Genomic DNA, 12,784 nt, shown 5'->3' with positions numbered 1-12,784 from the left:
GGGAAAGATGTACTGAGCCTTGAAAACTGATAAAGTGGAGAGTGAAAGTATCAATCAGCACCTAACTGCTATTTTTCAAACACCGCCTGTAAAGTGACAGTTGGGAGCTGATTGGTTGGTACTTTATCACTGTTCAAGGCTTAAGGCGGGTATCCACTACCCGACAGTGAAAAGACTGAACGATAACGATATCGTTAACTACACTGCACAGTGCCCACAGTGAACGATATATCGTTCAGTGTAGGCACCCTCCCTCATTCCCGAACATCGTCACGTTGACCAGCATGTTCGGGCAATGAGCGATGCCAGCAACGACCAGCGTGAACGTGCATCGCTGGATGTTGCCGACATTTTGCTGCCCGAATGACCGATAACTATGTTGTTATTGTTCAATTGCTCTGTGTAATCGGGTAGTGGATACGCACCTTTAGTCCATCTCCCCCAGGTCTATACCTTATTATTACAAAGGCCCATTGAACAGGCAACATAATCTGATCAGTGCAAGGATAGATCTGTGGGGCCACAGAGTAAAGAGGACTTTTATACTTGAACCCACTAAATGTCAATCTAACACTTGTTTGTACTCTACACTCCTCCACCATAGCTGCTCAGCTTCATAAATCACCAAGCCCATAGGAGATAACTGTTGCTACCACTGCTTTTGCTTTAGGTTTGAGTTTGGTTACTTCTGTATCCCAAATCGGATTCCCATAGATGGATAGAACAGCAAGTTCGTGCACTTTGGTGAACACTGCTAACCCTGAGGACGTTCCCAAAATTCTCCTAGGGGAGGGTACGCTCAGACAGTGCGTTACATAAACAGTTTGCCGTCCAAGAGATGAAAAGTGTGGGTGAGTCTACATGGAGGAACAACAACTTGTCGACTGAGGCACAATGTCCCGCTCAAGAGGAACTCTTCTATCTAATAGAGTGGGCCAAGATCAGGGGACCGAACACTAGTAACGTTTTGGGCTGTCCTCCCTAGTTAGCTAGTATCACTCCTAGATGCAACCACGGGCCACCTTATGTGGCCGCATCATTGGCTACAACAGTTTTAGTCCTTCAGGGCTCCCATAACCTTCAGAAGTCCTGTCGGATAAACACTGTATCGAGTAGTTAAAGATGCCGTGGCCACGTCAGCTAATAGCTTAATACTTGATGCCGCCACCTATACACTGACCTGGGGAGTGCCACAGTACATCTACACCCCCTCCCCCTTCCCCCAACCCTGAAAATCATGCTGGGTGCCTAGAGTGAATTGATCGGGTCAGCACCTACAGACCTAATTCTAGCCTGGGCTGACAGCTACAGTGAAGAGGACAGATGCACGGTCCTCCTGTGCAACCAGCCATGGTGATTGAGAGTCAGGTAAGTAGAAGGGCTAATGTGGGAATAAACTGGCAGACAGAGGGGCACCTCGGGAAATAGCTGGTTGACAGATGGGAGAAAATCTATTGGGCAGAAGGTGGGATGTGAAAGCAATGTTAATGGGCAAGGGTGGCATTTATAGGAAGAGCTGGTGAGCAAAGGGGATTATGAGGAAGAAGCTTGTTGGCAGTAGAGAGTATTTGGGACACTAACAAAGAAACTAAGCTGCTATGATGCAGGGGGGGTGGGTATGATATCCCAGCTGTTGTGATGCCGCTGGTCGTAATAAAAGACACCGATAGGACGCTATGGTAAGTACTTTTCTAACCCCTATCCTAACCCACCCTCAGCAGTGCCTAACCCTAACCTCCCCCACTCTAGTGCCTAAAGCTAACCTCCACCTCCCCACACCCTAAACCTAACATCCCCTCCCCTCTGCCTAAACATAACCTCTCCCCTAATGCCTAAACTTAAGCTCACCCTCCCCACACCCGAACCCTCCCTCCCCAGTGCCTAACCCTAACCCTCTCCCTAGTGCCTAACGCTTCCCTCCCCGTAGCACCCCAATACTTACCTTGGGGATACTGGTGCCGGGAACCCGACCTGTCAGGATTCTGGCGCCGGTATTAAGACCGTCGGCATCCCATTTCCCGGGATGCGGACTACATCCCGATGCAGGGGTGTAGTTTAGGAACATTACAGTACAAACAAGTTTTAGGTTTGACATTAACGTCTACTCACCAGCGCCCTCTATACACCACGGTGAGTGTGTCACCCAAGGTGGATGAAAGAAATGCCACTGGCTGTCAGCTGTAATTGTGCACTGAAAGAGTAACCCATCTAATCAGGTGTCACTTTCAGCGTGTACTCTCTAGTGACTGTTACTGGTGGCACAGGAGATAAAGAGAAAAGAAGAACACCCGCCAGACAGGAAATCTCCATATTTATTACTTGAGTACTGGTTTTGGGATCCCCAGTTGGTCCAGCTTCACAATTTCCTCCAATTCGCTCAGGTAATTTGCGTAGAAAATCTTCCGGCCAAACTTGAAGCTACAAAAGATGAGACGCTTTAGAATGTAAGTTCTCACGAGCAGGGCCCTCTTCTTTTACTTTCTTCTACTCCTTACTCCCCACAAAGGCATCTAACACTTGACTGCTGCTTATTTTGAGTGTTATGATCGCTAATGCAACAATGTATATAAACCATGTCCTTATGTATTGTACTGTAAGTCACTTGTTTCTTTTTCACATAATTTGTTTATGTACTTTGTAAGGCGCTACGGAACACTTGTGGCACCATATAAAGTATAATTATAATAATAATAACACCTGCCTGTCATATCTTACACAGACAATGACAACCAGAGTATTTCTGTAGCATAAGACTGATTCATGCCATGTCTCACTAAAACAACTGGCTTTGGGGGAATCGGAAGGTTGCATTATCATGAATATTGGCAATAAATACACATACAATAATGCAGATTACAAGTAGGGAGGAAACAGAATGAAACTAGGAAACCCTCCACACAAAACACGTGTAATGCCACACACTGCCCACTAGAGGACTGTACCTGATAATAGGTTTAAACAAGATCAGCAATGTCTTTATAAACATCGTAGGGTGGACAATGTACAAAGCCTTGATGTTCTTTTTGTACCTAAAAAAGGAGCAAGGGGAGAGATGTAGGGTCAATACATCATCAAATAAATAATTGTCAGCAAACAGTTATTCAAGAATAAGTCCAACCACAACGCATAGGGTAAAACAGAAATGCTAACCCTAACAAATAAGCAATCCATAGTAGGGTGTGTAATCCCTCATATTATTATTAGGGGAAAAAACAATAAACTAGGGAGAATAATCCCCCTCCCAGGCTGTAGATAGTTGGGGGCTCGTCTTTGCCCCATTTTGCCTATACCCAGCAGAATCTTCACACAACCAGTTCTCAAGCACCATATGAGCCATTGAGGGAAATTTATCAAAACTTCTAAAGCGCGGCGAAGTTGCCCATAGCAACCAACTTCTACCTATCATTTTATAGAATGGCAGCGTCTCCACTTGATTTCTTCTCTGCTCTTTAGAGCAGAGGTATTCAACATGCCGTCCTCCAGCTGCTGTGGAACTACACATCCCAGCATGCCCTGCCACAGTATTAGCATGCCCGAATAGCAAAACTGGCTGGGCGTGCTGGGAAGTGTAGTTCCACAGCAGCTAGACAGCCGCATGCTGAATACCCCTGCTTTAGAAGGTATAAAACATTTCCCCCATAGAGAGAACAAAGCACTACGATTTTTGCCTTTAATCTGCAAAGCAGGAGGACGCAACGCCGACACCCTGACTGTAAGGTACCGCATATTGGTCGCAGCAAAAAGATTCAATTATTCATCTAAAAATAAAATACTAGCTTATACAGGGAGTGGGCAGCCTACCCGTGAAACACATTACAAGTTTATGTGAATGCCTTAGGTACCACAGATTAATTGGTGGTTTCCTGTACATTGTTTCTGAAATTGGATCTATACATCGCCATTTACCATTCATTTTCAAAAAGCCTATTTCAAAAGAAATGTTACTGACTTTTCAATTTGTAGAACCTGCGAAACCTCATGAAGTGGTTCTGGATCCTGCTATTCCCTTTAAAAGGCAGCGGACACTACCAATTGGTATATTCATATATACAGTTTTCCCAGTGTGAGGGTACGGATCACTTTCTTAAACAATGTAATAGTTGCCAGGTGAATAGCAAAGTCTGGTTGGGATCATACTATATTACTGCAGTCCTGTATATATTAGGCACCGCTTGGATTAGACCAGTGGTTCTCAAACTCGGTCCTCAGGACCCCACACAGTTCACTTTTTCTAGGTCTCCTGACAGGTCCACAGGTGTATTAATTACTCACTGACACATTTTAAGAGATCCACAGGTGGAGCTAATTATTTCTCTTGTGATTCTGTGAGGAGATCTTGAAATCATGCACTGTTTGGCGTCCTGAGGACAGATTTTGAGAACCTGTGGATTAGACAACCAGGGAATTTTTGGGGGGGCGGAGTTTCTCTTTTACAATTAAAACAAAATGTCCAGCAATTTCTGTTAAATCTAATAAAAGGAACAATTTGGTCAAAGTTCCTAACTCGGCCAGCAGTTTCACAAGAACAGAGCTGTGATGAGGGGTGTTGAGAACCAAAACACTCCAGGCCCCCCCTGATATGGTTTCCCTTCTCCAGATGTCCCCGGCATATAACCCAGCCTGGTGTTGAGTAGTATTGTTTCCCAGGCTATGACACCTTATGCATGGGCACAGAGAATAGATCCCGGATACCAGCGGGGCTGCCTCTCAGATCCATACTGCCCAGATCAAACACTGCTACATTCTCCCTGCTGACAAGTGGCATATCCGGATCACTCAGGGGAATGCCACTTGTAAATGTGTTTCCTGCTTAAGCTGAGGGCTAAACACCACGTAAGATGTTGTCTGCTTCACACTTAAGATAATAATTCTGTGTCCTCTCCGCAGAGAGAAGTTCTGTGCCAAGCTTATGGGAGCACAATGATCATTGCTTTACACATTACGGGACACATTGAATAACAAGGTGGATTGTGCTGTGGTCTTATCTTCAAGTCACTTTTGGAAAGTTACAGATATAATGACCGGTCAGATGCTAGGTTACAGCGCCTTTCACACAGTGCACAAATTTTATTATTAACAAATATTTTATTATTATTACTCTTAAATCTTATTAATTCTACAATGTTTTAATATATTTAAAAACACTTCAAGTTTTGTATGTGGCCTAAAATGGCTTTTCAATTTTAACATGTAATTCTTAAAACTATTAAAAACTGTATTTGAAATAAAGGCCTGGTTTTAGCAGATATAGGGGCAGATGTACTAAGCTTTGGAAAGTGATAATTTGGAGACTGACAAACTGCCAACCAATCAGCTCCTAACTGTCATTTATTAAACGCAGCCTGTAACATGACAGTTAAGAGCTGAGTGGCCTTTAGTTCATCACTCTGCCATGTATCACTTTGCAGAGCTTAGTACATCTCCCCCATAGATACTGTTATCTCTTTCTTTAGTGAAAGCATAAGAGCAAACAAACATTACAAATGAACAGTCACGGTGCACTTATGCTGGCCATACACTCTGCAATTATCGGGACGATCCGCCCGATATCGGCGGATCGCCGCGATAATTGCAGCGTGTATGCGGGCGACCAAGGGTTAAATATTGCTCGGTCGGGCATGCTGGATTGTCCAGCATGCCCGTCCGATGCGATATTTACCCGGGAAACTGTCGGCCGCATCGGGCAGTGTATGCCCAGCGCGGCCGACAGACAGACATTTCCTGTGTTCCAAGGAACAGGGAAATGTCTCCTCCCCTGGGGGCGGAGCGCGGATGTCGGGCTATACACTGTGAGATTTCTCTCACAGTGTATGCCGCGGACATCTGCGGCTGGCAGCCAGCCAGATAAAATGTCTGTCGGTCTGACAGACATTTTATCTGGCAGTGTATGCCCAGCATAAGTCATATATATAAAAAAAAAAAACAAACACAAAATGGTAAATACCCGGATTTTGTCAGCTGTCTGTGATCTCACTGTACAACTACTCAAACAGGAGTTCTGTGCACTTTAGAATACAACTATTGTAATCTGTAATGTACTTTATATACTTTCAATTTGGCATAAAGATAGGCACACTATGGCTTCCGGTGCCATAGAACATGTGACAGTAAGTCAGAGCATTGATAGGAGGACAGTGTACAGATACATCCTGTGACCTTACGTTAAAGATATAGCTCATAGTCTTACTTGCGGTCAAACTCTCGATAGGCATCTCTAAGCCAGCCCAAAGACGGCTTGTTATCACTGGTCAGGCCATGGTGCAGGTACACCAATGTGTAATCGCTCTCGACGTACTGGTCCAATGTGTGCTTCAGGTACCTGCGGGGGAAAAAAAAGCAGAGGTCACGCCACAGAGCAGCCACGCGTGTCTCATCAGGGTTGCACTACAAATGCTCAGACGCTGAATCAAACATTTATTCCGCAATGCAGGACTTTCTTTTCTACTCTGTACATCATTTACTCCAAGCTAATAGTTCGCATTCCAGTGGTGGCCAGACGTGTGCAGAATTTAGACGCATCACTGACAAATGCTTATAATAATATTTTTTAACTGTGGCCTTCATGTGCACAATTGCACCTACATTAATGTTGTGATTTTGTATAGTCCGGGGGAAACAGTCTCCTTGAACTAGTCACTCTACAACACAGCATACTGCCAATATAATGGCTTAGGAAGACGGCTAAGCATATACAGTAGCTGGTGTTTGTGTATGATGCTGTAGAGGTGGGAATGTCCATCCCAAAAAAAAATCTCATTTTCAATCTTGGGCATTAACCCGGTTAAGATATTAATGCTATTTTTTTGTCCTAAAATACTCCTACTGATGTCGGGGAAAGCAGAGCCACGGAGCAGCATGAAAGGGAAATCTTGCAGCAGTAGAATGTACAGCAGGCCTGTGCTCTGCATCTTGTAGCAGTAGAATGTACAGCAGGCCTGTGCTCTGCATCTTGTAGCAGTAGAATGTACAGCAGGCCTGTGCTCTGCATCTTGTAGCAGTAGAATGTACAGCAGGCCTGTGCTCTGCATCTTGTAGCAGTAGAATGTACAGCAGGCCTGTGCTCTACATCTTGTAGCAGTAAAATGTACAGCAGGCCTGTGCTCTGCATCTGTAGCAGTAGAATGTACAGCAGGCCTGTGCTCTGCATCTGTAGTGGTAGAATGTACAGCAGGCCTGTGCTCTGCATCTGTAGTGGTAGAATGTACAGCAGGCCTGTGCTCTGCATCTTGTAGCAGTAAAATGTACAGCAGGCCTGTGCTCTGCATCTGTAGTGGTAGAATGTACAGCAGGCCTGTGCTCTGCATCTGTAGTGGTAGAATGGACAATCTAAAGTGAATTTAAAAGATGGCACTAACAAGAAGTGCCAGGTTTAGGGGATGGCCCACCTCAGCCACCCACACATTTGAAACCATGGGGGTCCTGTAACCGCCCCAATACAGAGTAAGGCTCTCCTGACTCCATAAACGTCACATTCAGCACCTCTCGCAGTCCTGACAATTCCATCTCAAAAATATTTCCAGGATCAGACCCTCTCACACCCAGAATGCTACTAATACCCTTATCCACACACTGGTCATCTCCTGACTGGACTACTGTAACCTCTTCCTATCTGGCCTCCCTGACTTCCACCTCTCTCCACTCCAATCTGTTCTCAATGCTGCTGTTCAGCTCATCTTCCTCTCCAAACGTTCTACATCTGCCTCCCCTCTCCTACAAGCCCTACACTGGCTCCCCTTCAGAGCGCAATTCAAGGTTCTTACACTCACTTACAAAGCTCTCACCCATTCCTCTCCCATTTACATCTGTGATCTCATCTCCCTTCACACTCCCGTCCACCTTCTTTGCTCAACAAAAGCACGTCGCCTCTCCAGCCCACTGACTACATCCTCCTACTCCAGTCCAAGATTTTGTCCGTGTTGCTCCCTTCCTCTGGAACTCTCCCCCTCTTCCTAACAATCTCTCACCTCTCTACAAATCTTTAAACGGGTTCTCAAGACCCACTACTTCATCAAAGCCATCCAGCCCTCATCCTAACCTACTGCTACTTGCTCCTTCCTCCCTGCCTTCCCCACCTGTGTTACGCCTGTTAGTCTGCTCCTCCCCTTTACAATGTAAGCTCTCACAAGCAGGGTCCTCTACCCTCATGTGCTTCTCCTTTCTTATACTTTCATCTACTCATTACTCCCCTTAAAGGCTCCTAACACTTTGTTACGTACGCCCAGCTGCTTAATTTGAGTGTTCTGATCGCTTATGCAGCAATGTGTGTAAACCATGTTCTTGTCCTGTAAGTCACTGTTTTCTTGTTCACTTGTTTATGTGCTGTACTTTGCAAGGCGCTGCAGAACACTTGTGGCACCATATAAATAAATCACAATACAGACATTCCTCACTTAACGACCTGCCTGTTTAGCGTCTGTTCGGACTTACGTCCGGCGCTCCGACCAGCTAACTGTGGCTTGCACTGATTAAAAAACAAAAACACACAACTCTGTCAGAGAGGGGCCCATGGCTGTAGCGCGGGACACACAGGAGAAATGGTCTCCCATGAGGGAAAGCACAGACGGGGGATACGCCGCGCTCTTGGAGGAGGCGGGGCGTACACACAGATATGTGTCACTCCCAGCCTGGGTCCTGCTGCTTCCCGGTTACTATATGTCCTCACTTAACGACTGAGTCGTAGGAACGGAACTTGGTCGTTAAGTGAGGAATGTAAGTAGTAATAATCGTAATCTTGTGGCCCAGAAGTGCAGAGCCGGAGGAGGCATGGCATTGCCATGCAGCTGAGCAGAAATGTTTGGTATGCCATGTAATATGTAGGACACATTCAGTATATTTGGTTTTGATTTTTTATTTTTTTTATTTTTAAAAAAAGGGAATGATTAGCACATGTGTTTTGCTGAATGACAAGTTTATCCTGACAAGTTACCTCCAACCCGTGCTCAGTATGTGCAATGGAAGAGTCCTTAGCGAGTGGCTTTCTGACCTGCAATTTCCTATTTCCTCTCTGCTCACCCCAGGGCGCACAAGCAGGGAAGCCTCGCTCACAGGACAGGAAGAGAGCTGGAGTCTGTCATTCCATACCCAGTTATATACAGGGATGGCCACAAGACAACTGCTGTCTCCACTGACCGTGCCGCTTTAGATTAACAGTTCATTCTTATTATTGGATTATGACCAAATAAGTTTTTATCATAAAAAAAAAAAAGTAAACAAACCCCCTCCCTCTCCCCAGAATTTGGATGTATTGAACGTTGTTTAGGGTGTCAAAATCTCCCCGCACAAGTCTGACAGGAGCCTCCTACTGTGCTGCTGCGAATGTTCAGGTTCTCGTATTGCCCACATGTTGGCATTAACTGCACATGCTTTAACCCTTCCTACACTTGGACATTCAACCTACTCTGCTCCTTTGTTTAACTCTCTGTTGTTAACACAGACTACATACAAACAGGTCTCATGTACTGTATATGGGTTAGAGTAGGTTTATATGGACAGCAGAGAAACGCTGGAGTGTATGTAAGTTATACAGTCTTGTGCACTTAATGGCTTTTATGTGTGAAATGTCGTGGGGGGCAGGGAGAGCAAAAGCCTCATGATCAAAAAGAAAAGAAGCTATTAGCGGTCATACGAAGCTACAATTTGGATTAGGCTGGAACACATAAGGGGGGGGGGGGTTAACAGTCAGAAATAGCAATAAAACTACATGGAATGCAGGGTCCAGCACCAAATATGGTGTGAGCTCTTACCACAGGGAGGAAAACATCTGACTGCGTTACCCAGCTGTCTTTGTATGCTGTCAAGTGTAATAACCGGAGACTGATTAACAACGCTAGCTGGTAACACGGCAGGCATGCTGGCCACACAATGCGCTGGGATTGCTAGAGCTACTTACTCCAGGAGCTTAACGTGATCGAGCTGGTGACAGGGAGGCAGGCGGCAGGCGCTGAACACGACGATTTTACGTCCATATTTGTCATCGCCTGTAAAGGAATTCAAGATACTACATTATAATCTTATACAAACAAACAAAAAAAAAAAAAGTGTGTTTAGTTTAAATGGAACCATAGCTTACATGGAGGCAACAATTCTGTACCTAAGTGATGTCACCAATTCCTTAAGAATGGATTGGCGGACAAATCGGTTAGACACGGCTCTTCAAACCCCAGAAATTTCTAAAGGAGCCATATCCTTATTCTATAAAATACTGAAAACTCCTTATTACTGCGGTTATTATGAAACCGGTATAACTCGCTGGCAGAAACACTTCCCGGATCTTAGTGAATCAAAAATTCTAAAGGCACTTCTATATTCTAACAGAATTCTTAATGCAATCACAAAAACAAGAGATGTTTTTCAAATTATTTTACAGGGGTTATGTATCTCCATCTCGTAGCCATTTAATTGGTCTCTCTTCTTCCTCCAACTGCGCAAAATGCACTAGCACTGAAACTTCTCTCTATCACTGTCTATGGGATTGTATTTCTATTAAAAGATTCTGGTACCAAATAAAACAATTTGCAATCTCAGAGTTAATAAATTATCTACCATTGACCCCTGAATGGGCTATTTTTGGAATATTAACAACAGATTCTAGAATTACATCGGGATGTCGAAAACTACTCTTGATTCTCTCGGCCGTGGCGAGGAAATGCATACTCCAGCAAAGGATACATTCTTCCCCCCCCAACCATACAAATGTTCAAAGAAAAACTTAACACTTTTAAAATGGATTGGATGGAAACATCATTACACAAAGAACAAAGAATAGAAAAATTCTTTGAGATTTGGGAATCCTTTATTGACAATCTGAGTATAACGATCAAACAACAAATTCATAAATGCTTCCGAAGAACTTTATGGTATGAAACTAGAGTGTTTCAGTTAGAACCTCCTATTCAACTTAATTGAAATACTTGATTGCGAATTGTGGATGAGGACTGCAGACGATCTTTCCCCCTCCCCTTCCCCCCCCCCCTTTTTTTTTTTTTTTGTTCAATTTTCTATATTATTTAACTTTATTATTTTTGATCAACAATAAATAATATAAATATGTAATATGTCTCATATACGTAATAAATGATGTATTTTTCATATCAATAAATATGTTATTGTATCAATGTTCCAATGTTATAACATGTATAACTAAAATGTTTGAAAACCCAAATAAAAACATATTTGAAAAAAAAAAAAAAGAATGGATTGGCTGCCTGCTCATGAATATTAATGAATGGAACCCAGGGAAGACTTTAAACAAAAACACAACAATAAGATATCCCCTCATTTCCAATGCCTCAGCACAACATTTAGGGGCTATTTGTAACGTACACAGGGCCTGATTCAGAGACGGACGCTCAGAACGAGCGCTCACTCTTAATCAGGGCGTTTTTTGTGAGGCCTTCTGGCCACTCGCATAGCTGTGGGTGACCACCCACAGCTATTGCGAGCGGCCAGGATAATGGTCGCGATGGTCAAGACCATCGCGCTTGCGATGAGACCCTTGTGGTAGGGTCTCGTGGCCGCAAGCCCCAGAGAGCTTCTGGCTCTAATAGAGCCGGAAGCTCTCCCACTGACATCACTGGTGATGTCAGTGGGGCCGCCCACAAACAGCAGGCGTTCGCATGAGAACGCCTCCGTTTGTGAAGCCACCACCCCCGCCACGCCTACAAAATGGGGTGAGCTGTCGATCAACATTTACAGCCGCCCCTTTTGTAGTGAGCCACGGAGCAAGAGAATCTCTCTTGCTCCGGGGCTTGCGCACGCGCAGTGCGGCCGCTGCATATGCGCAGAGCACACCATCGACCCGCTTGCGAGCGAGTCTGAATCAGGCCCACAGTTATTTTTTGTGAATTCGCACTGTACCTGCTCTGGAAATAGACGAACGAATGCAGAGACATACATACGCAGTTTGACGGTATCTACGGTTACAACTAGAGAGGCGGAACCGGGTTATAATGGGGCATTTTCACGTAGGCAGAATTCAGGGAGTGCAGCGTGTTCTCACAAATCGGGCTCTGCAGAGCTGGAGCCAACGTGCTATATCTTTTACACCTAGTATAGTAAAAGGCGCAGTTGCCAGCTGAAGATGACTCAGATGGTATCGGCCCGAGATTCGTGTACAACTCTGTTTATATTAAGCTTTGTCTTCATGCGCCCAATTTTCTTTAAACTCTGCAACTAAGCTAACACTGAACAGTACAGAATATAATAGTAAGCAGTATTTCAGCTATTGCATCACACAGGATCAGGAAACCAACAAGAGGACATCTGTATTACAAGACGCTCATCAGGAACTGCACGAAGGCTTTGTGACATTTCTTCTAAATAATTATATAGATCCAAACTCACATTTCAACATTACTGGAAGACAAACATTCAAATTATAGAACAGTTACCAATTGTTCTTTCTTAGGTTCCAGGGGATACAGAAGCTTTATTACAATAACTAAACTTACCCGTCTGCAATACATATTATGTTACGGTGTGTACACACAACGATTTTTTGAACGATTTAACTATAACAACATCGTTAAATCGTTTGTAAAATCGTTCATCTTTTTAAGATGAACGATAATCGTTCACGTTTGTAGTTCATCGTCCATTCTGACTGTCCAACAAACAATTTTCGTTCAGAAAATCATTCATGTTGTACAGAATGAACAATGAACGATTTCCATTCACTGTATCCATGATTTAAAAAATCGTTCATGAAAACCGTTCAGTAATTTAGTAACCAACGATTTTTTAGTGAACGATTTTCAAAGAGAAAATCTGAACGAAAATCGTTCAC

The 12,784-nt window shown here is 44.1% G+C and overlaps 1 protein-coding gene across 2 annotated transcripts in view; it reads right to left on the bottom strand.

Moving 5' to 3' along the window:
• ARHGAP1 (Rho GTPase activating protein 1) overlaps positions 1 to 12,784 on the bottom strand; it is a 72,716-nt gene that overhangs the window by 18,156 nt on the left and 41,776 nt on the right. For both annotated transcript variants that reach the window (XM_088461475.1, XM_088461476.1), the window contains 4 exons: positions 9,890 to 9,977; positions 6,188 to 6,319; positions 2,943 to 3,029; positions 2,320 to 2,418 (listed from right to left, as the gene is read on the bottom strand). In XM_088461475.1, coding sequence (XP_088317601.1) covers positions 2,320 to 2,418; positions 2,943 to 3,029; positions 6,188 to 6,319; positions 9,890 to 9,977 — 406 coding nt within the window. The remainder of the gene's footprint in view (positions 1 to 2,319; positions 2,419 to 2,942; positions 3,030 to 6,187; positions 6,320 to 9,889; positions 9,978 to 12,784) is intronic.

This window comes from Taudactylus pleione, unplaced genomic scaffold (assembly GCF_031769625.1).
Source record: "Taudactylus pleione unplaced genomic scaffold, aTauple2 ptg001060l, whole genome shotgun sequence".
Lineage (NCBI taxonomy): Eukaryota > Metazoa > Chordata > Amphibia > Anura > Myobatrachidae > Taudactylus > Taudactylus pleione.
Note: the sequence above shows the minus strand (reverse complement) of the source record. Positions and strands in the feature narration are given on the sequence as shown.